We start from the raw sequence: 17,278 nt of genomic DNA, 5'->3' as shown, positions 1-17,278 counted from the left end.
ACAGCACCCATCTCCTTATGTAGGAGATAGGGCACTTATAGTGTGGTGACAGAGCCTCTTTAAAGGGGTTTTCTGGAAGCAAAAAAAATCACATTTAGTTCAACTAAACAATGGAAAACAAGTAACTTTGCAATATACTTATGTTTGATCAGATGAATGTAGCGGCGTATCCCATCTTCAATCACGTGACCGCTTGGTAATCCAAAATTGGCACTTCCTCTGCAGATCCGCCCATTAGCTCGGCTAGCTAACTTCCTGTTTCCGGTTTTCAGAGTGTACGGTTACGTCACAAATGACGTAACTGTACCACGTGTTTCTCCATCTGCTTAGAACATGCGTGGTTGATACACACTCCACCACGCATGTTCTGTTAAATGATATGGCTGCGTCTTCAATTTGAACTATTTGGTGTCGGCGTGTAGTGTGACGGCCGTGTCTTCAGTCACTCGCTCTCTCCTTCTCCTCCTCACAGTGTGAAGTACATGTGAGGAGGAGGGTGTTTTTTTGCTCCCTGTAGGAGCAGAAGCCCCGATCCCCGGCCATGGCTTCGGCAACGCTGTGACGGGGATTGGGGATTCCGCTCCAGGAGAAGTCCCTGACTTCACTGTGTCCATATATGGACACAGTGACATCAGGGACTTCTGAAGCGGAATCCCTGGCGATGTGGCCGGGGATTCCGCTCCAGGAGAAGTCCCTGCCTTCACTGTCCATGTATGGACACAGTGACGTCAGGGACTTCTGAAGAGGAATCCCCACAACTGTTGCTGGGGATTCCGATCCAGGAGAAGCCCCAAACTTCACTGTCCATACGGACAGTGAAGTGAGGGACATCTCCTGGAGCCGTTCCCTACAGGAAAGTGGGGGGGGCATCTACGGGGGGTGACTATGTACAAGGGGGCTGTGTAGCACTACCTACAGGGGGGCTGTGTGGCATTGCTTACACGGGGGCTGTGTGGCATTGCTTACACGGGGGCTGTGTGGCATTGCTTACACGGGGGCTGTGTGGCATTACCTACAGGGGGGTCTGTGTGTCACCACCTACAGGGGGGCTGTGTGGCATTGCTTACACGGGGTCTGTGTGGTACTACCTACAAGGGGGTCTGTGTGGCACTACCTACAAGGGGGTCTGTGTGGCATTGCTTACAGAGGAGCTGTGTGGCATTACCTACAGGGGGGCTGTGTGGCATTATATATAGAGGGTAGTGTGCGCCATTATGTCCAGAGGGCAGTGTGTGGTAGAAAATTTACAAATGAAATTCATCCGTTTTTAAAACGGACAAGGAAAAAAATGGATGAAAAACAGGTCAAAATCCGCCGTTCAAAACGGAAACATGGCCCGGAACGGACGCAAAACGGCAGAGAAAAACGGACCAAAACCGCAGTTTTTATCGACCAACACTCGGACCCTGTCGTGTGAATAGAGCCTAAAGGTAGTTGATGCCGCGCCGTGTCTCTACACAGTCGGAAGTGCAGTCTTAGCAAAGACACGAAGCGTCATCAATCACAGAACACGCCCCCCTCCTCCTATCTCGTCGTCCATACCTCCTCTTCCTTCACTCAAGGATTTTCTGTGCTGCCTGGCCACCTTGTCTCTCCTCTAACACGCCCCCTCATACACACATATATATATATATATATACAACAAGAGCAGAAAACACAGCACTCCACGAATCTGGAACATCAGGCCATGTGCTCGTTACCAGGGGATGAATCAATTCCTCCTCTTTTTAGACAAAACCCAGCATAGAAAATAGTAACGGCACCAGGACTTCAAGACGGATGAAAAACAGGGTGAATTTATTCACCTCAAACACAGCAACGTTTCGGTTCAACAGGAACCTTTCTCAAGCCATCACAAACTAACAATGGTGTCAAGTATAAATAGAGGGAACATACATCAGTTAACAATCACATCATTAAATATGTAATACCCATTAAAAATGTGTGCAATACAAAAATATTATAGATTTTGGTATGAAAGTGAATATCTCTGAATTTTTGGAAAAAAAATGTAATATAAAGTGATACATATCTATCAACAGTCATGTGAAAATATCACAAACAGTGTTAAGTATCATTAGGGTAATATGGAAGGAGGCAGGGGCCAATTAAATCCAGGTGAAAGTTAAGTAAATTGAATAAACTTACAGTAAACAGTCTGTATGGAATGTCCACATAACCAGCGTGTGAATTCCGCGCGCGTCTCCAGTGCGCATGCTCAAAGATGGCGTCCAGACCGGATGTAAAATCTGGTGGAACGCATCAAAGCGAGCAGCTAACACTGCGCATGCGCGAACACTGAACTTGCGTTCCAGTGTCAATGCGCCGGCCCCAGCATCATCCGAAAGCGCTAAATAGATTACAAAGTACTGCAGTGTATAATATCTATACCTGCATATCGTTCACACCCTTCGTTTGGTGCTGCAATGCACCCACCATCGAAATTGGTGGAATATGCAGAGCAGCACAAAAAACACCATCTATAGTGATCTCCATACAGTGGCAATCAGCGTCGGGTACATCATAGACCCCGTCCACAGATGTGATAGTCACACTAGGAGCATCTAAAGGGACCCCAATTGGAGAAATAAACATCATCCCATCAAGGGATGTAAAATATGTCAGACAGATAAGATGTCCAGACAATAGCAACCATAGGATCCCATATGTTTAGATTGCATGTTTGAAGCTGGTGTAATAAAGAAAATTTTTTATTTTTTTACTTTTATATATAGAATCAAACGGTGTAGAAGAAGATCTTTCAATTTTTACTTTGTTAATCTATGTAGCATGGGTTGCAAATGAATAATGTAAAGCAGCCACATCGCATAGTAATAACATCACAAAAAACCACGCAGGACATTACATAGAGGCTTATACTTGAATGACTGTAAGCTGATTTGATGATCCCGATGAATGGGCCTCCGCAGCCTTCCAATAACCTTTCATTGTTTGACAAAATACTGTGTATCTAAAAGTACAAAAAAAGATAAGTACACAAACCAAGATTACCAAACAATATTTGTAAAGACAAACACAGTACAATAAAGAATAGAGTTAAAAAATATACATATCTAAATATCGAGTCAAAATTAGACTCAAAAGGACTTATTTCCATAGTATATACAAAGGTAACACCAACTACACCAGAAAGGACACCGGCCGTAAAAATAACCCCCAAGATCATGGAGAACAGACCCCTCACTATATTAGATATGTGGGCCACAGGGATATTCTATATTCAATCCCTTGGGAGACATAGTATCTAACCTATAGATCCACTCAAGCTCTTTTCTTTTGAGAGCCAAACCTCTATCACCACCACGTCTCAACTGAGGCACAGAATCAATGACTCTGAATCTCAATTGTGAGAGACCATGTCCCTTCTCCACAAAGTGTCTAGACACCGGCAAATCCTGCCTCTTAGTTTTAATATTAGACTTGTGGTTCCTCAACCTGAGGCGCAATTCAGTTGTGGTCTCACCAACATAGTGTAGACCACATGGACAGCTCAGGAGATAAATCACATATGATGACTGACATGTAAAAAAACCCTTAATGTTTATTATTTTGTCAGTTTGGGGATGTTTAAAAGAGCAACCCTTGATCATGTTGTCACAAATATTGCACCCAAGGCATGGGTAGCAACCATTTTTGGGGGGTGCTAAGAAAGTCTGACTCTTACGATTGGACCCAATATCCGCTTTGACAATATTATTTTTAATTGTTCTGCCTCTCCTGTAGGCCATCATAGGCCTTTCCTGAAATTCAACAATCTCAGGAAATGCTCTAGTCAAGACCCTCCAATCCTTTCTCAGGATATCACCAATAGAGGAACTGAGATGTGAAAAGGTCGAGATAAAAGGCAAACGAACCTTCTTAACCTTGGTCAATTTCCCATCTAAGAGGTCCTGTCTGTCAAGTAAGTCCACCTTCCGTCTATTAGACTCCAAAATATGCTTAGGGTAACCCCGATCAGAAATTTTTTGGCACATCTGATCAAGGCGTGAGGGAAGTCTGTCAGCCTGACTTACCACCCTCTTAACTCTGATCAATTGGCTATAGGGCAATGATTTTAACATTGCCCTCGGATGTTCACTAGTATAGTATAGAAGGTTATTTCTATCCGTTTGCTTGGAAAAAAGATCAGAGATCAGTCTGTTGCCACTAATGGAAATTTGAGTATCCAAAAAATCAATGGCATCAGTGGAGTAAGACATAGTGAATAGAATTGTAGAGTTAAGATTATTAAGAAAGCTAAGGAAATCCTGTAGTTGACCAATAGAGCCCGTCCAGATGAGGAAGACATCATCTATGTATCGCCACCACCGCAGAACCTGACTGAAGTGGTGGGACACATAGATAAGGTCCTCCTCCATCCGTCGCATGAAAATATTGGCATAAGTCGGGGCCATATTGGACCCCATAGCCGTTCCTCTTCTGCAAATAAAATTTATCTCCCACCAAGAAATAATTTTTTGTAAGGATAAATTCAAGAAGTGACCTAATAAACTCAATTTTGTCTTCAGAAAAGCCTGAACTTTCTAAATAAGAAAGGGAGGCATCAATGCCCTCTTGATGGACAATTGAGGTATACAGACTACCCACATCAAGGGTAACCAAGACCGACCGGTCAGGGATCAAAAGATCCTGAATTCTGACCAGGAAGTCCGAGGTATCCCTGATGTGGGAGTCTGCACCAGTGGCAAACTGCCTAAGAATTTTATCACTGAACATGGCTGCCGGGACAAATAAAGAGTCACTTCCCGAGACAATCGGACGTCCAGGGGGTCGAATAGGGTCCTTATGAATCTTTGGCAGGAGATAAAGGACAGGAGTAAATGGAAATTTAACCTGTAAAAACTCACAAAGACCTCTATCAATAGTTTTCTTCTTAAATGCTTTGGTAATCAGGGTATCCAATTCACGTAGATACGTAAATTTAGGATCACCTGATAAAGCCATGTATATACTGTTATCATTAAGTTGTCTTGTCATCTCCTGCAGATAAAAGGAGGTGTCCATCACAACAATGGCACCCCCCTTATCTGCAGGTTTAATGGTCAAACTGCTGTTGTCCATTAATTCCCTGAGTGCCACATTCTCAATACGTGTCAAATTTCTATGTATGTATTGACCACTGTGTATTCTCTTCAAAGAATTGATCTGATCCCTAACAAATGAGATGTAGGTCTCAACAGCATGGATGTTTTGGGGTGGTTGAAATTTACTCTTATTAAATAGCCCATAATCCTTAAGATGGAACATTTCACTAGTAGAATCTACAGACAAATTATTTACACATTTGGATTGATCTGAAAAGTATACCTTAAGTCTTAAAGACCTAAAGAAACTTTCCAAATCAAGATTTAGTTTAAACCAATCAATGGGATAACTGGGACAGAAAGACAGGCCACGGTTGAGAACTTTGACCTGTGGGACAGATAACACATATGACGATATATTCACCACTAGGTCTGGAGATTTCTCTTCCTGGTCTGATATTGCCGTGTCCCCCGTGTTGAAGTCATCCGTCCCCTGGATTTGTTGTGAATCAATCTTCCTCCTATGTTTCCTTCCGCCCCTGCGGGTTCGCCTTCTCCCCCCAAAGGGGTATCCAGATTGTCGCCTAAAAAAGGCATGGCATATTGGTCGTCAGAGAGTTCTGAATCTGTGATGTATGGCTCATTTCCCCTCTGTCGTCTTCTTGGTCCTCTTTCGGTCCTCCTAGGACCCCTTAGGTCAGCATCTTCTCCTTGCCAGCAGTAAATTTTGCCCGTGGCATAATCATCGAGATCGCGCTGCCATTTCTGGCGCTTTGTCTTCTCGATATCCCCTCTGAATTTCTGTAGATATAGGGTAGCTTTATCCTTTAAGGTTACAAGATCTTGTGAAGATAACATCTCCTTCAGCTGAGCATCTCTCTCATTCAGACGTATTTTGACCACATCGATCTCTCTTTGTAAAAACTCAAGATTCAAAAGCAAAAGATCCTGAGAATACTTATTAGAGATTGCTTCAAATCTCTCTTTAAACGCAGCATTAGTGGAGAAGAGATTTGGTCTCAGATGTGAACGCATACCGCGTGGTATTCGAAGGCATCTGTAATATTCACCAAGCGTGGAAAGATGTAATTCGAGGGAGATTAATCTCTTGGAATCTGCCTCCCATTTCCTCCTCACATTTTCAACAGTGGGTACACTTAGGAATGCAACATCTCCCGATAGACCCCGAAGGATACGGTCAGCGTCCTCTCTGGTGTAGGTAAAAACTTGAGGTGTAATCACACCTAAATCCGATTCATCTTCAGTAGACAACATTTTGTAGAGGGTGCACGTGTTGGATTCAACAGATATACAACAAGAGCAGAAAACACAGCACTCCACGAATCTGGAACATCAGGCCATGTGCTCGTTACCAGGGGATGAATCAATTCCTCCTCTTTTTAGACAAAAACCAGCATAGAAAATAGTAACGGCACCAGGACTTCAAGACGGATGAAAAACAGGGTGGATTTATTCACCTCAAACACAGCAACGTTTCGGTTCAACAGGAACCTTTCTCAAGCCATCACAAACTAACAATGGTGTCAAGTATAAATAGAGGGAACATACATCAGTTAACAATCACATTAAATATGTAATACCCATTAAAAATGTGTGCAATACAAAAATATTATAGATTTTGGTATGAAAGTGAATATCTCTGAATTTTTGGAAAAAAAACGTAATATAAAGTGATACATATATATCAACAGTCATGTGAAAATATCACAAACAGTGTTAATAAGTGTCATTAGGGTAATATGGAAGGAGGCAGGGGCCAATTAAATCCAGGTGAAAGTTAAGTAAATTGAATAAACTTACAGTAAACAGTCTGTATGGAATGTCCACATAACCAGCGTGTGAATTCCGCGCGCGTCTCCAGTGCGCATGCTCAAAGATGGCGTCCAGACCGGATGTAAAATCCGGTGGAACGCATCAAAGCGAGCAGCTAACACTGCGCATGCGCGAACACGGAACTTGCGTTCCAGTGTCAATGCGCCGGCGCCAGCATCATCCGAAAGCGCTAAATAGATTACAAAGTACTGCAGTGTATAATATCTATACCTGCATATCGTTCACACCCTTCATTTGGTGCTGCAATGCACCCACCATCGAAATTGGTGGAATATGCAGAGCAGCACAAAAAACACCATCTATAGTGATCTCCATACAGTGGCAATCAGCGTCGGGTACATCATAGACCCCGTCCACAGATGTGATAATAGTCACACTAGGAGCATCTAAAGGGACCCCAATTGGACAAATAAACATCATCCCATCAAGGGATGTAAAATATGTCGGACAGATAAGATGTCCAGACAATAGCAACCATAGGATCCCATATGTTTAGATTGCATGTTTGAAGCTGGTGTAATAAAGAACATTTTTTATTTTTTTACTTTTATATATAGAATCAAGCGGTGTAGAAGAAGATCTTTCAATTTTTACTTTGTTAATCTATGTAGCATGGGTTGCAAATGAATAATGTAAAGCAGCCACATCGCATAGTAATAACATCACAAAAAACCACGCAGGACATTACATAGAGGCTTATACTTGAATGACTGTAAGCTGATTTGATGATCCCGATGAATGGGCCTCCGCAGCCTTCCAATAACCTTTCATTGTTTGACAAAATACTGTGTATCTAAAAGTACAAAAAAAGATAAGTACACAAACCAAGATTACCAAACAATATTTGTAAAGACAAACACAGTACAATAAAGAATAGAGTTAAAAAATATACATATCTAAATATCGAGTCAAAATTAGACTCAAAAGGACTTATTTCCATAGTATATATGTCGGTGAGACCACAACTGAATTGCGCCTCAGGTTGAGGAACCACAAGTCTAATATTAAAACTAAGAGGCAGGATTTGCCGGTGTCTAGACACTTTGTGGAGAAGGGACATGGTCTCTCACAATTGAGATTCAGAGTCATTGATTCTGTGCCTCAGTTGAGACGTGGTGGTGATAGAGGTTTGGCTCTCAAAAGAAAAGAGCTTGAGTGGATCTATAGGTTAGATACTATGTCTCCCAAGGGATTGAATATAGAATATCCCTGTGGCCCACATATCTAATATAGTGAGGGGTCTGTTCTCCATGATCTTGGGGGTTATTTTTACGGCCGGTGTCCTTTCTGGTGTAGTTGGTGTTACCTTTGTATATACTATGGAAATAAGTCCTTTTGAGTCTAATTTTGACTCGATATTTAGATATGTATATTTTTTAACTCTATTCTTTATTGTACTGTGTTTGTCTTTACAAATATTGTTTGGTAATCTTGGTTTGTGTACTTATCTTTTTTTGTACTTTTAGATACACAGTATTTTGTCAAACAATGAAAGGTTATTGGAAGGCTGCGGAGGCCCATTCATCGGGATCATCAAATCAGCTTACAGTCATTCAAGTATAAGCCTCTATGTAATGTCCTGCGTGGTTTTTTGTGATGTTATTACTATGCGATGTGGCTGCTTTACATTATTCATTTGCAACCCATGCTACATAGATTAACAAAGTAAAAATTGAAAGATCTTCTTCTACACCGCTTGATTCTATATATAAAAGTAAAAAAATAAAAAATGTTCTTTATTACACCAGCTTCAAACATGCAATCTAAACATATGGGATCCTATGGTTGCTATTGTCTGGACATCTTATCTGTCCGACATATTTTACATCCCTTGATGGGATGATGTTTATTTCTCCAATTGGGGTCCCTTTAAATGCTCCTAGTGTGACTATTATCACATCTGTGGACGGGGTCTATGATGTACCCGACGTTGATTGCCACTGTATGGAGATCACTATAGATGGTGTTTTTTGTGCTGCTCTGCATATTCCACCAATTTCGATGGTGGGTGCATTGCAGCACCAAACGAAGGGTGTGAACGATATGCAGGTATAGATATTATACACTACAGTACTTTGTAATCTATTTAGCGCTTTCGGATGATGCTGGCGCCGGCGCATTGACACTGGAACGCAAGTTCCGTGTTCGCGCATGCGCAGTGTTAGCTGCTCGCTTTGATGCGTTCCACCGGATTTTACATCCGGTCTGGACGCCATCTTTGAGCATGCGCACTGGAGACGCGCGCGGAATTCACACGCTGGTTATGTGGACATTCCATACAGACTGTTTACTGTAAGTTTATTCAATTTACTTAACTTTCACCTGGATTTAATTGGCCCCTGCCTCCTTCCATATTACCCTAATGACACTTATTAACACTGTTTGTGATATTTTCACATGACTGTTGATATATATGTATCACTTTATATAACGTTTTTTTTCCAAAAATTCAGAGATATTCACTTTCATACCAAAATCTATAATATTTTTGTATTGCACACATTTTTAATGGGTATTACATATTTAATGATGTGACTGTTAACTGATGTATGTTCCCTCTATTTATACTTGACACCATTGTTAGTTTGTGATGGCTTGAGAAAGGTTCCTGTTGAACCGAAACGTTGCTGTGTTTGAGGTGAATAAATCCACCCTGTTTTTCATCCGTCTTGAAGTCCTGGTGCCGTTACTATTTTCTATGCTGGTTTATATATATATATATATATATATATATATACACACAAAAAAAATTATATATATATATATATATATATATATATATATATATATATATATATGTATCAATAACAGGATGTGGTTATATTGCTTGATCTGTGTGTATATATATATATATATATATATATATATATATATATATATATATATATATATATATATATATATATATATATATATATATATATATATAGTAAATAATGGTGAGACACACTAAGGCCTCATGCACACGACCGTAGCCATGTGCACGGCCGTGATTTTCGGGTCGGCCTGGACCGCAGAACATAATAGCCGTAATAAGACATGTCCGTTCTTTCTGCGGTCCAGGCTCCTGGGCCATGCATGGACCTTGGAAACCACGAAGATAGGGCATGTCGCTTCTTTTTCACTCAATGGCCGTGGGCAAAAAACGTGGCAAACCACGTGTAGGCAGGTCAAAATCTGCCTCAAAATTTGGGGGTATTTTTCGGAGGCATTTTTTTCCCGCGAGCGGAGAAACCGGCTCGCGGGAGATAGAAGGGACATGCCCTATCTTCAGGCATTTACGCCTCTGACCTCCCATTGACATCAACGGGAGGCAGAGAAAGCGTATTTCGGCAGTGTTTTATGCCCGCGGCGAAAATCTGCCTCAAAATTCCAAATGAAATGGAGATTTTCCTCCTGCAAAAAACTCAGTGTGAACCCTGCCTTACATTAATCAGGCTGTGAAAGGGGCGGGGGAGGGAGATAAGTGCCTGTACTTGGATCAGGGATAATTGGAGGCATCCAAATGATTATTAGTGTGTAAGACCGTGTGCAGGGAGGGAGCTGGCTGCCTGTAATTTGTAACTAGAGCAGGGAAGGATCCAGTGAACATAGAGGGGTGTGGCAGTATGCAAATAGCTGAGATGCTTTGGAGGAAGGGGGGGTGCAACTGTCTCCTCAAATGCAGCAGAGGATCATGGGTATGGTGGGTTACAAGACAGGAAACGGACATCAAGGGTTGTAAACAAACAGAAAGAACAGCAGTGACGATGGAGATCAAACAAACTGGTTAGTAGTTTAATAGGGGGTATTAGGGAAGGCAAACCAAGGCTGTGGGACACTTTTTAGATTTTTTTTTTTTCCTGGAGAACCCCTTTAACAGGAGAAGAAAGAAGGCAGACCTGGGGGCCTTCATTAGGCCCCTAGGCTGCCATAGCAACCATCGGCACCCCGCCTTCGCAGTGTGGCCAATGGTGTGTTGGACGTTGCCGCCTCCCTCTTTCCAGCAGCTTAGATGCCACGGTTGCTGATGACCATGGCATCTTTGTGGTTAAACAGCCAAGAACAGAGCGATCAATGTTCCTGGCTGTCAGTGCGGGGTGTCAGCTGTAATACACAGCTGACACCTGCAGCGTATGGAACAGGCTCCGCGCAAGAGCCCGCTCTATACTTTACCCCCCCCCCACCATGGCAAGCAGTTACATCATGGTGCGTTGAGGGTTTAATGTAGGGCCAGCTGACCACCCTACCATGTATCTGTAGTAGGGTCATCCGGTCCTGCAGCTCCTCTCCTGGCTCCACAATTACCTCTCTTATATATGATTTATACAGTGAAACCTCTCCAAAAGACCACCCATTTGAGAAGACTATTCCTTTATCCAGACTAGATTTGCTGTGACAGATGTTTAGTTCCACTATATACTATGTATACCGCCCATCTTCTTTGAGCAGACCACCCCCCTAGAAGAAAATTGTTCAATACAATTTTGGCTAGTTGTCTCAAAGAGGTTTTACTTACCAGTGTCCGTAGTGTAAGAATATCCAGGTTTCTGCGTTGTGGTGGTCCTCTCAATCATGTATGGAAGACGGGGAGAAGATTTGATTTCATCTGTGATGCTGCTGGATTTTGCTTTTAAAACATAAAAACATAATGAAATTTTATTCTGATGACCAGGGGAGGTAAAAGAGGGTCTCCGGTCACAATGAAATGTCTGAAGATCATCTAATGAGTGTATGTGATCCCGTAGTGGAGCATTATAAAGGATTTGTGTTTCCTGTAGTGACTGACAGGGTATGTGCACATGATAACTGCAATTACGTCTGAAAATACGGAGCTGTTTTCAAGGGAAAACAGCCCCTGATTTTCAGACGTTTTTTGAGCAACTCGCGTTTTTTGCGGCGTTTTTTACGTCCATTTTGGAGCTGTTTTCATTGGAGTCTATGAGAAAATGGCTCCAAAAACGTCCAAAGAAGTGTCCTGCACTTTTTTGACGAGGCAGTCATTTTACGCGTTGTCGTTTGACAGCTGTCAAACGACGACACGTAAATTACAGGTCGTCGGCACAGTACATCGGCAAACCCATTCAAATGAATGGGCAGATGTTTGCCGACGTATTGTAGTCGTATTTTCAGGCATAAATCGAGGCATAATACGCCTCGTTTACGCCTTAAAATAGGTCGTGTGAACCCAGCCTTATATTGTAGCAGCTCTTGGCTTTTATCTCTGAGAGAGACTTTCTCCCATACCAAGAAACGTAATGTGTCAGCTGCATGTTAATGACTTTTCCCTAAAAAGTTAGCTGAGCCCAGACATGTGACAACTAAACCCCACCTAGTGTAGGATAGATTTGAAAATCCATTTTAATACTATATTTTAATGAAACCATGAAAATTATATTATTGTGTAAAATGGTATAAAAAAGCCCACCATCCATACATGTCAAAAGATGCAAGAAATATTTGGTAGCCCAACACATAAGGTTAGGGTCATATCGTCTTTTTGCAGCGATTTTGACAAAATCAGGGCAAATTTGCAGCATTTGGCGGGATTTCGTGCAAATCACAGAAAAACCCTGTGATTTAAGCCCCCTCTCAGGTCAGCTGTTATTGACAGGGGAAGTTGTGGCGAGCCACATATTTGCGTCCGCTGCAGGAGAAATATTGTCCATGGTGACTATTCATGTATATTATCGTAACGCTTGTTCTAACAATGATAATGCAGTTTAGCTGAAAAGATGGCCCCATAATGCATTTCTCCTCTTACTTTCATAAGACGCAGTTGTAACTTCCTCTGGATCTTTCCTGGTACTTTGCTCAAGATAAGATGTTGGTTTGAAGCTCCTCGGAGTATGGGTTTCTCCACAAACTGGTGAATCCAGCAATGTTTTCCATTTGCTGAACTTGTCCATTCCACTTGACATGAACACTTTTTTGGTCCCTTGCTTGGCAGTCAAATGTAAATTATGACCATAGAGCGTCAGGTAACCCCTCTGGTCACACACCCAGACCTGGTTCCTTCTGCCCTCACATGAATCTATCTTCAATGTATGAAGGCTGTGGGATTTCATCACTGTTAGACACTTGTTACTATGGACATTGATGATGGAGTTGGTGCCCAGGTCCCAGGTCCAGTGCTGATGATGGGAGTTTACTTTACACTTGGCCAGTGAGACTCTGCCAGTGTCATCAGCAGCATGGATACACTTCTCCAGCTGGGCATTTCTTATCATGACATTCTGGCCCTGGGAGACTGTGGATAAAAAAATCTAATTAAAAAAAAAAAGCATTCTATAAAAACTTTTTCACAAATAATAACACTTTACTGAGAAAAATATCTCATCTACAGGATTTCCATTTTTTTAACAAAAAGTTACTAATTGCTCGCTGGGATGACTGTAACCCATTTCTGATGATGGTTTCTACACAGCTGTATTTTCCGTCAATGTTTCACTAACATATTCCAGTTTACCTCTAATGTAATCATCTCAAGCTTTTGCAAAAAAATATTCAGATAAAACACGTGAATACCTTCTTACAGTGTCCACTCTTAATACAACCAAGGATTTTTTTCAACCAGAAACAAAACATTATTTGGATAGTTGAATTGGTAACAACCAGATTTGGAGTGTAATAACCAGTTATACTGACCTCTCCAGTGAACTTAACCCCTTCAGGACCCAGCCTGTTTTGGCCTTCAGGACACAGCCGATTTCTTCAAATCTGACATGTTACTTTATGTGGTTATAACGTTGGAATGCTTTTACCTATCCAAGCGATTCTGAGACTGTTTTCTCGTGACATGTTGTACTTTATGTTAGTGAAAAAATGACAAATTTGGCGATAATTTTGGTATTTATTTCTGAAAAACACCACAATTTAGAAAAAATGTGCACAAATGTAAATTTTTTGAAATTTAAACTTATCTGCTTGTAAAACAGATAGTAATACCACACAAAATAGTTACTAGTTAACATTTCCCATATGTTTACTTTATGTTTGCATCGTTTTTTGAATGTCCTTTTATTTTTCTAGGACGTTACAAGGCTTACAACTTTAGCAGCAATTTCTCCTATTTTAAAGAAAATTTCAAAAGGCCATTTTTTCAGGGACCAGTTCAGTTCTGAGGTGGCTTTGAGGGCCTTATATATTAGAAAATCCCCATTTTGAAAACTGCACCCCTCAACGTATTCGAATCAGCATTCACAAAGTGTTTTAACCCTTTAGGCGTTTCACAGGAATTAAAGCAAAGTAGAGGTAAAATGTACAAATTTTATTTTTTTTGCCAAAATTAATTTCCAATACATTTTTTTTTGTAACACAGAAGGTTTTACCAGAGAAATGCAACTCAATATTTATTGCCCAGATTCTGCAGTTTTTAGAAATATCCCACATGTGGCTCTAGTGTGATAATGGACTGAAACACCGGACTCAGAAGCAAAGGAGCACCCAGTGGATTTTGGGCCTCCTTTTTTTTAGAATATATTTTAGGCACCTTGTCAGGTTTGAAGAGGTCTTGTGGTGCCAAAACAGTGGAAACACCACAAAAGTTACCCCATTTTGGAAACTACACCCCTCAAGGAATTTATCTAGGTGTATAGTTAGCATTTTGACCACACCGTTTTTTTGCTAAATTTATTAGAATGTCTGTGTAGAAATTTAAATCTACTTTTTTTTCTGAAAAAAACATAGACATTTTTAATATTTACAAGAAATAATAAAGAAAATGCACCCCAACATTTGTAAAGCAATGTCTCCTGATTACAGCAATATCCCATATGTGGTAATAAACTGCTGATTGGACCCACAGCAGGGCTCAGAAGGGAAGGAGCGCCATTTGGATTTTGGAGCACGGATTTTGCTGGATTGGTTTTCGGTTCCATGTCGCGTTTGCAACACCCTGGAGGGACCAAAACAGGGGAAACCTTCCAAAAGAGACCCCATTTTGGAAACTACATCTCTCAAGGAATTTATCTAGGGGTATAGTTAGCATTTTGACAACACAGGTTTTTTGCAGAATTTAGTGGAATTAGACAGTGAAAATGAAAATCGACTTTTTTCTAAAAAAAGCATAGAAATTTTACATTTTTACAAGGAATAAAGGAAAAAAAGAATCACAACATTTGTAAAGCATTTTCTCCTGATTACGGCAATACCCCATATGTGGTAATAAACTGCTGATTGGACCTATGGCAGCGCTCAGAAGGGAAGTAGCGCCATTTGGATTTTGGAGCACGGATTTTGATGGATTGTTTTTCGGTGCCATGCTGCCTTTGCAACGCCCTGGAGGGACCAAAACAGTGGAAACCCCCCAAGTTACCCCATTTTGGAAACACCCCTCAAGGAATTTTTCTAGGGGTATAGTGAGCATTTAGACTCCACGGGTCTTTTGCAGAATTTATTAGAATTAGGCGGAGAAAATTAATATCACAATTTTTTCCCACTAAAATGTTGCATTTTCTCATTTTCACAAGGGATAAAGGAGAAATAAACCAATTTTTGTAAAGCAAATTCTACCGAGTACGGAAATACCCCATATGTGGTCATACATTTTTTTCATTAGAAATGAATTAACCCTTTCAGGACTGATCCATTTTTTACTTTCTTATTTTCGTTTTTCACCACCCGCCTTCCAAGAGCCATAACTTTTTTCTTTTTCCGTCAGTAGAGTGATGTGAGGGCTTATTTCTTGCGGGAGGAATTGTAGTTTCTATTGACACCATTTAAAGTGCCATAAAAATTCCTTGGAAACCGAAAAAAAATAGGAAATTATAGTAATATAGGAGAAAAATCTGATTCCATTTTTTGGGGCTTTAGTTTTTACAGCTTTCGCAGTGCAGTAAAAACAAAAACGACAGCGATTTTGGCGGTTTAAATTATTTACGTTTTTTACGGTGTTCACCGTGCGAGTTAAATAATGGTATATTGTAATAATTCGGACTTTTACGGACGTAGCGATACCAATTTTGTTTATTTTTTTTACATTACTTTAGAAGAAAAATGGGAAAAGGTTTTTTTTTTTAACTTTAAACTTTTTTCTTTCTCACTACTAATAACTTTAATTCTTCTACACATTTTATTAGTTCCCTTAGGGGACTTGAACCAGCGATCATTGGATCGCTGGTACAATATACTGCAATACTAATGTATTGCAGTATATTGTTATTTTTACAGGCTTCTGTAACCGCACAATCGCTGTTCGTGTCTGTTTAGTCCTGGGTGTCAGCTGTAATCCACAGCTGACACCCGCAGCGTATGGAGCGGGCTCAGCACGTGAGCCTGCTCCAACCCCCAAACCATGACGTGCTATTAAGTCATAGTGCGCAAAGGGGTTAATGCACAGCGGATGGTGTGAATATTGCAATTTTCCACTGATATGCCATTTTAGTGCATAATTTGTTGTGCCCGGTTTGTGCCACTGAAGACAAATACCTCCTAAAACGTTAAACAGGTTCTGCCGGGTATGGCGATGCCATATATGTGGACACAAATTGCAGTTTGGGCACGCTGCAGGGCTCAGAAGGGAGGGACGCCATTTTGCTTTTGGAGCGCAGATTTTGCTTGGTAGTTTTTCTGTTTTGGGTTTCGCTGGTATTTCAGTTTATAATGTGGGGGCATATGTAATCTATGCGGAGAACATCAGGGCATAATAAGAGGGTATAATAATGCGGTAAATAAATAATAATTCATAGATGTGTCGCACTGATAAATGGTGTCGGATGTTATCCGCTTTTAGAAAACACTGCACATTTTGCACCGCCATACTCTAAGAGCCAGAACTTCTTTAGTTTTTCACCACCGGAGCCGTGTGAGGGCTTATTTGTTTGCAGACAATCTGCAGTTTTCATCGGTACCATTTTGGGGTACGTGCGATTTATTATTTTTCACTTTTTATTACATTTTTTTGCAAGCCGGGTGACCAAAAACAAGCAATTCTGACAATGTTTTTTGAGTTTCTTTTTTGCGGCGTTCACCGTGCACTATAAATGACAATTTTACTTTATTCTGCGGGTCGATACGATTATGGCGATACCATATGTATATAGTTTTTTTTCTGTTTTGCAGCGTTTGCGCAATAAAATCACTTTTTTAAAAAAATAATTTATTTTCTGTGTCACCATATTCTGAGAGCCGTAACTTTTTTTATTTTTCAGTCAAAAAAAGCTGTGTAAGGGCTTGTTTTTTGCGGGACAGGTTGTAGTTTTTATCGGTACTATTTTCGGGACTTTTTGATCACTTTTTATTCTCTATTTTGGGAGGGGTGGTGACCAAAAAATAGCGATTCTGGTGTCGGTTTTTATTTTTATTTTTTTTTTTTGGGGTGATCATCGTGCGGGAAAAAATAACACTACAGTTTTATAGTTGGGGTCGTTATGAACGCGGTGATATCAGATATGTGTACT

At 40.8% G+C, this 17,278-nt stretch overlaps 1 protein-coding gene across 2 annotated transcripts in view; it reads right to left on the bottom strand.

Moving 5' to 3' along the window:
* The window catches only part of LOC142746842 (uncharacterized), a 42,627-nt gene that overhangs the window by 6,770 nt on the left and 18,579 nt on the right, over positions 1–17,278 (bottom strand). For both annotated transcript variants that reach the window (XM_075854945.1, XM_075854946.1), the window contains exons 2-3: positions 12,643–13,128; positions 11,398–11,508 (exon numbers count right to left, since the gene is read on the bottom strand). In XM_075854945.1, coding sequence (XP_075711060.1) covers positions 11,398–11,508; positions 12,643–13,128 — 597 coding nt within the window. The remainder of the gene's footprint in view (positions 1–11,397; positions 11,509–12,642; positions 13,129–17,278) is intronic.

This window comes from Rhinoderma darwinii, chromosome 1, assembly GCF_050947455.1.
Source record: "Rhinoderma darwinii isolate aRhiDar2 chromosome 1, aRhiDar2.hap1, whole genome shotgun sequence".
NCBI lineage: Eukaryota > Metazoa > Chordata > Amphibia > Anura > Rhinodermatidae > Rhinoderma > Rhinoderma darwinii.
This window is presented reverse-complemented; position numbering and strand designations above follow the sequence as displayed.